The following is a 12,290-nucleotide window of genomic DNA, read 5'->3' on the forward strand; positions in this document are numbered from 1 at the left end:
CTCCTGTAATCTGAACACTTGCTAATCCCAACAGTAGAAATGACTGTTCTATTAGGGTATTTTGAGAACAAGTGTTTGTTCTATTAGAGTATTTGAATAGGGTTCTGTATATAGTCAATAATCTGAACAATTTTACTACTTTTATCAACTTGAGAACAGTGCTGTTCAGATTGTTGAGGATCCACTGTTTAATAAATTGCTATAATATCCATTATTAGCTTACAATGTGTGACTGTTGTGTGCACATATGATAAAATTAAGTGATGGATAACTCCCAATCTGTCTATGATGGTTTTTCTCTGTGTTGGCTGGTCCATCTGTTGCCCTATAATTTTGATAGCATACTTTAACATTGTTACGAAGTTGTACTGAGCTTTCAGTGTCTTTGTATTGGTACTGGTGACATCAACTTTATAATATTACCATGTATTTTGTGTATGTACACTGTGCACATGGCTTGCCCCTTGTTATCTGTACAGTGGTCATTCTATTATTTAAATTCATTAAATAATGGGAAGTTAAAACTGATTTTTTATATACAGAATTCCATTTAAATACTCTAATAGAACATACAGTGTACACTCTGAAACAAAATACTGTAATAGAACAGTCACTTCTGTTTGAATAACAAAACATTTGGGTATCGATGACCGAACATTAAAGGGACCACTGTACTGAGGAATGTGTGACCTATTAGAGTATCTTGCCATTACATGAACATTCTATTAGAGTAAGTGTATGTTTTATTAAGTTAAACAAATGAGCTTTATTTATTTGAACAAATTCACTTAACTGGAAGCTTTTAACGTTGAACTGAAACAGATGTTCAGATAATGGAGGTCCTACAATCCTACAATCAAGACACACGGTAGTGTGTCGTGCGGCCCAAGAAGCCGGCGCGCCACACCGTGAGTATATTGACAGGAAGAAAGAAAACGTCATTTTCACACTTTTGTATCTCGGTGATGGCTTATCCGATTGAAACCAAATTTGCTGCAGAGTTGCCTGCCAGCTAGGGGAGTCTACATTCCAAATTTGAAGGAAATCACGCTAGCCATTTCCGAGATATGAGCGGCCAAAGTTTCGTTTTTTTTTTCTTCGTTTTTTTTTTCTTCGTCTTTTCGCACACTTGCAAAAATTGCTATAAAACGCAAACGCGTGCTCCGATCGCCTTGAAATTTGGCACACAGAAAGGGAGTCCAAAGGCGCATCCTAGCATCAAATTTGGTGCAAATTTGATGAATGGTTCAGGAGTTATGACCAATTATTCGTGTAAAACAAGATCGATTTGTTGTCACGCCTACAGGGTAAACCGCTTCATGGAATGAGCTGAAAATTGCTATGTAGATGGAGTAACCATCGTAGGAGTGCCTTTTGGTAGTTTGAAAGAAATCGAGATTAAGACCACGGAGATATGACACAAAACCCAACCTGTGTCACAATTACGCAATCGATTTTTAGTAATAAAAAAGTATTAGTTTTCACGCCTACTAGGCAAACCGCTAAGAGCAATGAGCTGAAAATCGGTGTATAGCTGGAATAATCTTCATAGAAAGTCCTTGCAGTAGTATAGAAGAATTGGATTACAAACCACTGAGTTATGATTCGAAAGCCAACTCTGTGTAGCAAATGCGAGATCGAGATACTCTAATAGAACAGTCACCCTAATAGAGCATTCAGTTAATATATTTACTCCATTATAGAATTCTATTACATTACAAGTTATTCTGTAGGGACTTCAGCTGCAAACAGTTAATCTTAGACAGTTAAGCAAGAAGCAAGTCACCCTGTGGAGAATTAAGCTACAATTATATCATTGTAGAGATTCAGAACATTACAAGTCACACTAAAGAGAGTTCAGCTATAAGCAAGTCATGCACCCTGTAGAGAGTTCACCTACAATTAAATCACTCTCTAGAGAATTCAGCTACACACAAATCACTGTGCAGAGAGTTCAGCTACAAACAAATTATCCTGTAGAGGGATCAGCTACAAACAAAACACTTTGCAGAGAGTTTAGCTACAAACAAATCAACTTGTAGAGAGATCAGCTAGAAACAAATCAACCTGCAGAGAGATCAGCTACAAACAAATCAGCTTGTAGAGAGATCAGTTACACACAAATCAACCTGTAGAGAGATAAGCTAGAAAAAAATCACCCTGTAGAGAGTTCAGCTAAAACAAATCAACTTGCAGAGAGATCAGCTACACACAGATCAACTTGTAGAGAGATCAGCTAGAAACAAATCACCTTGTAGAGAGTTCAGCTACAAACAAATCAATATGCAGAGAGATCAACTACAAACAAATCACCCTGTAGAGATATCATCTAGGAACTAGACACAATGTAAGGAGTTCAGCTACAAGGAAATCACCCTTTAGAGAGTTCAGCTACAAACAAATCAACCTGCAGAGAGATCAAATCACCTTATAGAGAGTTCAGCTACAAACAAATTGCCCTGTAGAGAGATCAGTTACAAACAAATCAACCTGCAGAGAGATCAGCTACACTCAAATCAACTTGTAGAGAGATCAGCTACAAACAAATCACACTGTGGAGATCAGCTAGAAACTAGACACAATGTAAGGAGTTCAGCTACAAGTAAATCACCCTGTAGAGAGTTCAGCTAAAACAAATCAACCTGCAGAGAGATCAGCTACAAACAAATCACCTAATAGACAGTTCAGCTACAAACAAATTACCCTGTAGAGAGATCGGCTACAAATTAATCAACCTGCAGAGAGATGAGCTACACTCAAATCAACTTGTAGAGAGATTAGCTACAAACAAATCACCCTGTAGAGAGATCAGCTAGAAACTAGACACAATGTAAGGAGTTCAGCTACAAGCAAGTCACCCTGTAGAGATTTCAGCTGCAAAAAAATCACCCTGTAGAGAGATCAGGTAGAAACTAGACACCATGTAAAGAGTTCACCTATAGAAGAGGTCACCTTATAGAGAGTTCAGCTACAAAGAAACCATCATGTAGAGAGTTCAGCTGCAAACAAATTACTCTGTATAGAGTTCAGCTAGAAAAAGTCACCTTGTAGAGAGTTCAGCTACAAAGAAACTGCCATGTAGAGAGTTCAGCCTCAAACAAATTACCGTGTAGAGAATTCAACAACAAGCAAATCGCCCTGTAGAGGGATCAGCTAGATGAAGTTACCTTGTAGAGAGTTCAGCTACAAAGAAAGCACCATGTAGAGAGTTTAGCTGCAAACAAATCACCTGTAGATAGTTCAGCTAGAAACAAATCACGCTGTAGAGAGATCAGCTAGAAGAGGTCACCTTGGAGAGAGTTCAGCTACAAAGAAATCACCACCTAAAGAGTTCAGCTACAAAGAAATCACCCTGTAGAGAGTTCAGCTAGAAGAAGTCACCTTGTAGAGAGTTCAGCTACAAAGAAACCATCATGTAGAGAGTTCAGCTACAAAGAAAGCACCATGTAGAGAGTTTAGCTGCAAACAAATCACCTGTAGAGAGATCAGTTAGAAGAGGTCACCTTGTAGAGAGTTCAGCTACAAAGAAATCACCATGCACCTAAAGAGTTCAGCTGCAAACAAATCACCTGTAGATAGTTCAGCTAGAAACAAATCACGCTGTAGAGAGATCAGCTAGAAGAGGTCACCTTGGAGAGAGTTCAGCTACAAAGAAATCACCACCTAAAGAGTTCAGCTACAAAGAAAGCACCATGTAGAGAGTTCAGCTACAAAGAAAGCACCATGTAGAGAGTTTAGCTGCAAACAAATCACCTGTAGAGAGATCAGTTAGAAGATGTCACCTTGAAGAGAGTTCAGCTACAAAGAAACCATCATGTGGAGAGGTTCAGCTACAAAGAAACCGTAATGTAGAGAGTTCAGCTACAAAGAAAGCACCATGTAGAGAGTTTAGCTACAAATAAATCACCTGTAGAGAGTTCAGCTAGAAGAAGTCACCTTGTAGAGAGTTCAGCTACAAAGAAACCGTCATGTAGAGAGTTTAGCTACAAAGAAAGCACCATGCATGTAGAGAGTTTAGCTGCAAACAAATCACCTGTAGAGAGTTCAGCTAGAAACAAATCACCCTGTAGAGAGATCAACTAGAAGAGGTCACCTTGTAGAGAGTTCAGCTACAAAGAAACCATCAGGTGGAGAGTTCAGCTACAAAGAAATCACCCTGTAGAGAGTTCAGCTGGAAGAAGTCACCTTGTAGAGAGTTCGGCTACAAAGAAACCATCATGTAGAGAGTTCAGTTACAAAGAAACCACCATGGATGTAGAGAGTTTAGCTGCAAACAAATAACCTGTAGAGAGTTCAGCTAGAAACAAATCACCCTGTAGAGAAATCAGCTAGAAGAGGTCACCTTGTAGAGAGTTCAGCTACAAAGAAAGCACCATGTAGAGAGTTTAGCTACAAACAAATCACCTGTAGAGAGTTCAGTTAGAAGAAGTCACCTTGTAGAGAGTTCAGCTACAAAGAAACCATCATGTAGAGAGTTCACCTACAAAGAAAGCACCATGTAGAGAGTTTAGCTGCAAACAAATCACCTGCAGAAAGTTCAGCTAGAAACAGATCACCTTGTAGAGAGATCAGCTAGAAGAGGTCACCTTGTAGAGAATTCAGCTACAAAGAAACCATCAGGTGGAGAGTTCAGCTACAAAGAAATCACCCTGTAGAGAGTTCAGCTAGAAGAAGTCACCTTGTAGAGAGTTCAGCTACAAAGAAACCATCATGTAGAGAATTCAGCTACAAAGAAACCACCATGGATGTAGAGAGTTTAGCTGCAAACAAATCACCTGTAGAGAGTTCAGCTAGAAGAAGTCACTTTGTAGAGAGTTCAGCTACAAAGAAACCATCATGTAGAGAGTTCAGCTACAAAGAAACCACCATGGATGTAGAAAGTTTAGCTGCAAACAAATTACCTGTAGAGAGTTCAGCTAGAAACAAATCACCCTGTAGAGAAATCAGCTGGAAGAATTTATCTTGTAGAGAGTTCAGCTACAAAGAAACCATCCTGTATATAGTTCAGCTATATTTTAAGTCACCCAGTAGAGAGATCAGTTGCTAAAAAATATACTGTGGGGAATAATGGACATGTAATAAATATATGTATATAATTTGTATAATTACTAATAAAATAAAAAATAATTGAAGTATTAAAAATCTTCTATAAGTTCTTTTCTTCTTCCTGTGGTAAATAAAAAAACACATGGGTTAAAAAAGCCCCAAAGCCAGCCATAGGCTGGCTTTGCTGTATACAAATACAAAAAGAAGTGATATCTAATCAAAAACAGCCAAGCTGTAAAAAAAGGTGCGGCCCCCAAAAAGGCCATGGTGAAAAAAGATGTGAAATCCAAGGTGGCGGCCAAGAAATGGCTGTGATGGTAGGTTAATGGTAAAAATTTTAATAACGACAATTCAGGTGAATTTTGTGCCACTTGGTCTTGGCATCAAATTCACCTGAATTGTTGTTATTAAAATTTTTACCATTAACCTACCATCACAGCCATTTCTTGGCCGCCACCTTGGATTTCACATCTTTTTTCACTATGGCCTTTTTGGGGGCCGCACCTTTTTTTACAGCTTGGCTGTTTTTGATTAGATACTTATTATACATCACAGTTAGACAAAGCAAATACAAGTTGTTTTTTATGTTAACAAATTTACTTGGTTATGTGTGACCCGGTCCTAGTAATAATAATAATAATGATAAATAAATGTTTGATTCATTATTATCCTCGCTTCATTGATTATTCATACAACAACTGTTCTTATCGTGCACAGTCAGTAAAATAATTTAATGATTAGCACCACAACCTTCCAGTGATGCTATATCAATAGGATGTAGATGTAATCATTACCACAATCACCCCACAAACTAGATAGTCAATCACTACCTCCGACTTTCCCTTCAACTACTGTATGGAAGAGGACTGCCTGCTGACATACTTAAGTAGCATGCTGGCTACCTTTCAACTATGTTTTCATATATCACTGAGGCTATCTATCTAATTGGCTTCCTATTCTTTAGTAATCAGAATTAGTACACTGGGACCACCTTGTTCGCACCCATAGTTAACCAGTCACGTGTTTGGCCACAACACATACTCAATGTATCTTCAAATTTTTCACTACTTCATCAGAAGCATTAATGATGCATCCTGGATAAACTGCAGCTGGCACTGATGGGAGGTCTATTCCAATTGTGTCCTGACATCAACCCTGCTCCTGGTACTACCACAGTATTATTATACTTAATCCCCCTTCAACTTGTAAGTGCTTAGAGCATGTATGAAGATACTCATATTGCGGACGTGTACATGCATGCACATATGGGATACATGCGTGTACATTTATATTATGTTGTGTGTGCTCTATATAATGCTGCTTGTAGACATGAAAAGTCAGTTAAAGATGTTTACTCTGGCTTGTATAGGTAGTAGTATAACCCAGGGTCCTGCTTGGGTGGAAAGTCATTTCCCATGCCTTTCTATGGCCTGATACACCCAAGCTATGTCAAAAGTCTGAAAAATCCCCTTTTTCCATTCAAAAGTATTCACCAACCCATCTAATATACATATAACTTCCCAATTTAAGTCCCAGCCTACAATTTTGGTTAGGTTTTCCCACGGCAGAGTCCTTGTACAACTACCAACCCCACCACCATCAGATGACAGTGGTGGATAAACCAATCAGTAACACCTGTGTGGGACAAAGATTGGTGACAAGTATGTTAGAGGTACATTAACAGACATTCATACATACCAAACATTGATCACAACAACCTGAACATTAACATGCTGATTGGTGTGGAAACACCCCTGGGCAGTGTGCACTTGGCATATTCGAGCAGTGCACACCCCCAGGGTGCAATCACCACTTACGCACCATGTATTTAGTATGTCTGCATACAAAATAGACACAACTATATAATGTTTTCCTAGCTATACACACCACCCTTCCACCGCACCTAGCTTTATTGCCTACTTTTTCCTAGTTCTAACCACAATAACATTTTCCACAAAGTTTTTCTGTCTGCCAACATGCCATGCACCATGGCATGATCTCGTGATCTCAAACCTGTCAAACCAGTTTATTACGATGAATCATTATGACATCATTACGTTTCATGTATACTACAAGATTGGTTCAACTTTTATCTGAAACAAGTGTTGATTTCAGTTTGTGGTGCTAGCACTGCTAATATACAATGCCTCTCTAATGGACCTTACAGTCAACTCAAGGATTCTGTGTTGCTGAATTTAATTACTTTACTCAAAAGGCTAGTTTATCACTAAAGGATGCTGGCTTCATTTACTATGGTATGCTATGTAGATTTGCACTGTATCCATTCTATGCCTACACCAAAGCATGTTAACTTCAATTTATTGCGTTGCACATTTCGTTCACAACAAAAATTCATACACCGCAAACATTGAGCACAACAAACTGAACATTCATTCACAGCAGGCATTCATACGCAGCAGACATTAACATATTGGTTGCTGGGGCCCACCCCTGGGAATAGTGGCAACCGCCACCATTTATAGAGGATTAAATTACACATATGTGCTCATATATATAATACATTTATTTACTTAGCTATCCACCCTCCACTGCACCAAGCTCTACATTGCCTACTCTTTTTCCTAATGCCAATCACATAACATTTTCCCACAAAGCCAGTAGTGTATGTGAAAACGCACAAGTTCAACAATCATGTAACAAGAATACAATGATACCATAATAGCAAGTAAGATTATATCTACATGAGATCATGCATGACATGACTATATATATATATATATAATTTGTGATATAGAGAGGATAAGTTTGGATGAATAACGGAAAACTGAGGAAATCATAGGGCGGGCAGTAAGTTCTTCCATAAATACAGTAGATGAATGAACATAGCATTTGCAAGGGATGATAGCAAACCACTAAGACATGTCAAATCGCAGCAACTGATCACTAGCAACCAAAATGACAGACCAAGCTATGTCATGAACATTAATATTGGCATCAATTGATAAAGTATTACAGCTACATAACTAGCGTCTAATTCACCCAAATTCCTCCAAATTTCCCCAGTTGCCCAAGCTTGCTATACGCCACATATAAAATTATTATAATAGTACGTACTTAGACAGTAATATTACTGTAGTTATAATGACCACACATAGCACAGGTATGCATGAAGTATATGACACATCCCGATGGTATATAGAAAATTGCGACAATACCAAATGAAAATACAACTAAGTGAGCCTGTATGTGTACCAATAGCGGTAAGCATCTTACTGAGCAGAGTTTTTGCAGAACCAGCCAGGACTAATGCCTGAGAACCTGTGAGTACCAAGTAGTGTGCAGGTATAGCATAAGTATAAAGGAGTGTGTAAATATGACATGAATGCAACGTACACAGTAGGCCTGCCAAGTGATTGTATGCGAGTGTCAACTACCTGTATGCAGCAACAAATGTATGCACATATTAGTGAGCATTAAGTGACTTTGCAAATACTGATATGCATTTTTGCAAGCATGTAAGCAAAACATAAATATAAAAGCCCATCAGCAGCAGCAACAGTTGTATTCCAAGTCTGAATACAGCCAAGTACTATACATACAGACATTGGTAAGCACGAGTAAACTTGCAATTAGAGCTAAAGAGGTTACTTATGTAGTATAAAGCCTGCAATGATTTTAGACATGTAGCAGTTTATGTTGTATGCAGATGCATTTAAGTTTAAAGTACAAGAGTACTCTTGTGCACACAGAAACTATGTACTGACTAAGGCAAGTGCAACTGAGGATTGGAGGTATGTACCCCCAAAACAAGCTGGCAATGATGAATACACCATAAAAGATGAATAAAACCTCAATGATAACACAAACAGTTTGAAGTATAGCCAATTCTGTTATACACCAAACAGCAATGTAGCGGATACTTCACCATCTGCAGTATTGATGGGAACAATAAATTTGCATGTGGATGTCACTCCTTTAATGCGGTAAGGGCTTCTAAATGTGCAATCCAGGTTAAACTTGGGAGGCAGTTCTAATCTGACTGTAGCACAATAAGAACTTATAGAATAGATGTCGTAATGGACTGCCTGTACAATGAACATGGGTGTATACTTTAGGTGGCAAGCAACTATGATTATGATAAATTGGCACCATGGCAGTGAAAAATTATACATACACTGGTATGTGATCCAATGGGTAGGGAACAATGTTGACTGTAGATATGCATATTAATTGTTAGCTATTAATGCACAATGATGAAAAATGTACAGTATTATTGCAAGTGGAATTGAATAAAACAGCACTGGTTAACCACTCGCCAACATGTAAAATTTCACTGGGCTTCTCGTAAGATGGAGCATTTGTGTATATTTTAATCTCTAATGGTAGACTGATGAAAACAGGTGAAGACCAATTCTCACTGTCGCCTCCCAGGCCAGAGCGGGAGTAGTGAGTCTTGTATGAGTCATGTTTGAGGCGGCACTAAGGAGGATCAGTGTTATATTCAAGCTCTCTGAATGATGGATACAAAGTGCAGCTATGGAGCTGTATGCAAGAAGGGAAGAGTGATAAAGAAAAGTCAATACTAGGTTGGGATAGTAATAGCAGTGACGAGTCAGTCCTTTACTGCTAAGTTTCAAGTTCCAGCGGTAACGATAACATCTAAGTTTAATAAGCTGCATAAATAGCATTTTCATTGCTAGTTAAATGTATGTGTGCACTTTCATTTTGCTTCATTTTGCAAATGTGTTGCAAATAGTCCACAGATATGAGTTCACGTTTCACCTTGCAATGGGACCTTGTGCCTGGGAAATCCTATAACTATGCCCCTGCTGGAGTGAATCGTTTAAAGGAGAACTTATACCTGTAACTTAAAGCAAAGCACAACCACCATGAGTGATGATAGTTGTGAGTAGGACAATGGAAAATCTGGGCAATACCATGAGTGATGATAGTTGTGAGTAGGACAATGGAAAATCTGGGCAATATAACGTACAGTATATTAGAATAACTTTCAATGGTTTTGTCAATACAGTCAGCATTTATGGTGAAGATACATTAGGCTATGGGGATTAATTTCAAATTTCCCTAAAGTGGTAAATCCTGGTTATGGTGAAAACCAACCAACGAAAGGTGAGGAGACACATTTAAAATCCAAGCAAATTGTCCTATAGGCTATTTTTCACGTGATATCACCGACAAAAGAATTGTGACTGACAACCGTCTTGCAGTTTACTGCATTTGTCAGGTTCTTTGAGCACGATGTGATTGGTAACTTTAATGGCACCTTATCTAATAATGAAATAGTATGAATCAAGCAAATATTGTACCAAGTTTGGTGTTTTATCAAAAAGTGAATGATTTTATTTGCTTACTCACTGCAAAGCTTACCTATGCCGAAGTTTAATACAGGCTTCATTTAGTGTTTAATTCTCATAGGCAGACTGCTTTTACCACTAAAAGAGTTTGCTCATGTGGATGCATACAGACAACATAGATAGATAGATAGACAGACAGACAGATATATAGGTACACACACACACGTTTTTATAAAAGCAATTTCAGTAAACCATACAGGCACGCACCTGGTTCAACAGCATATACCTGGTTTAAAGTAAAGGAAGTAATTTGTATGTATTAATGACATATGTATTTTCAGTTGCTTAAATGAAAGACCTATTTAAGAGAATACTATTTAATATCTAATAGAGCAGTCATACAGTTATTAGTCAGTAATGAATATCAGCCAGTGAATTAATTTAGTTACTATTTTTGTATCTATCCAGTTGCTTCATATAATGTGACAATTACTGATTCTGATGGAGCTACTATTGTTGCTAATTCTACAACTGTGAATAATGGAGATTCCTTAGTACTAAACTGTACTATTGATGGAGGTTCTGCTAACATGTTTTGCTGGTTCAAGGATAACGTGTTATTTGATAATGATGGTGTAGTAAACATCACTAGTGTAGAGGCTACTGATAGAGGACTGTATGAGTGTAGAGTCAGTAATGATGCTGGGAATAGCACAGCAAGTGTTACCATTAATGGTGAGTATAGTGTACTGTGTCTGAGATGTGATGTTTTGTTGTTTGTTGACCTATAGTTGCTCCACGATTTGTTGTTATACCACAAGACATGGAAGTAATAATTGGCACCCAAGTGATGTTTTCTTGTTCTGCTGATGGCTTCCCTGTACCGACTATTTCATGGTTGTACAATGACATGATTATAACTGATGGAATAACATCAGATATGAACACTACTGTTTCTAGTAGCACATTATTATTGTCCAGTGTACAGCTGAACAATACAGGAGATTATGTGTGTCAGATCACAAGTACTGTAGTAACAATGTCACTGAATAGTACAGCGACTGTTAATGGTGTTGTTGGTGAGTTGGGTGCAGTTTGGTAACCAGCAGTCTATAGGTCTGTGTTTATGGGTGTGAATAAAATTGTACACCAAGACTCACGGTAGTGAGTCATGCAGCCAGTTAAGCAGAAACGCGCGCCGCCGGCAATAAATGACACGACCACTACACATGAGGATTTGAACATTGTCAAATTTGGCTTGTCTATAACTCACCCGTCATTTACGCTATCGCTCTGAAACTCTAGACTTAATCTCATCCTGTCACTAGTAATTACCACACAAACAGTGAAGCAAATCCATGCCGATTGTTTTGTGATCGAGATTGCCAACATGAAAGGGGATGTTTCATATTTTTTTTGTTTTTCGCATGCAACCGTAGGTGCATGCCTTGCGTTCCTTTGTGCACTCCGAACATTGATTGCCCTGCTATTGCTTCAGTACTATCTCGATTGCCTCAAGATTCACATCGTTGATTTCACCATGCATCATTACCCTACAGTCGTAATTTCAGCACCAAATGAAGTTTCAGTCATCCTCAGTCTACCTAGAGGCCAAATACAAAACCCATATTGTTGTTTTCCGCAATACTCGTTTGGCATGTAGGGCACTGTGTCTTTAAACTGTTCTAAAAATTTCGTTGAGATTGAAACATATGTTTTTGAGAGTGGCTAGTTTGAAATTTGAATTTAGTCGCCCCCCACGTGATTTTCTCTCTGTAAGAATTTAACTCGGAATTTAAAGAATGACGCAGAGCACAACTGCGGTCACTGGTTATTGATGAACTGGCGCTGTGTGTAGTTAATCGGTGCATGTAGCCACAAAGAAGTGTACTTCCATAGCGTTATAGTCTATAATCTACGTATGGTGCTGCATACCATCGTTCGATTTGAAATTTGAATTTCATCTCC

General features: G+C 38.3%; 1 protein-coding gene across 1 annotated transcript in view; it reads left to right on the forward strand.

Moving 5' to 3' along the window:
- Positions 1–12,290, forward strand: part of LOC136260371 (serine-rich adhesin for platelets-like) — a 67,430-nt gene that overhangs the window by 26,031 nt on the left and 29,109 nt on the right. Inside the window, exons 11-12 of the mRNA XM_066054115.1 lie at positions 10,791–11,057; positions 11,114–11,401. Coding sequence (XP_065910187.1) covers positions 10,791–11,057; positions 11,114–11,401 — 555 coding nt within the window. The remainder of the gene's footprint in view (positions 1–10,790; positions 11,058–11,113; positions 11,402–12,290) is intronic.

The sequence above is a fragment of the Dysidea avara genome, chromosome 1, assembly GCF_963678975.1.
Source record: "Dysidea avara chromosome 1, odDysAvar1.4, whole genome shotgun sequence".
Lineage (NCBI taxonomy): Eukaryota > Metazoa > Porifera > Demospongiae > Dictyoceratida > Dysideidae > Dysidea > Dysidea avara.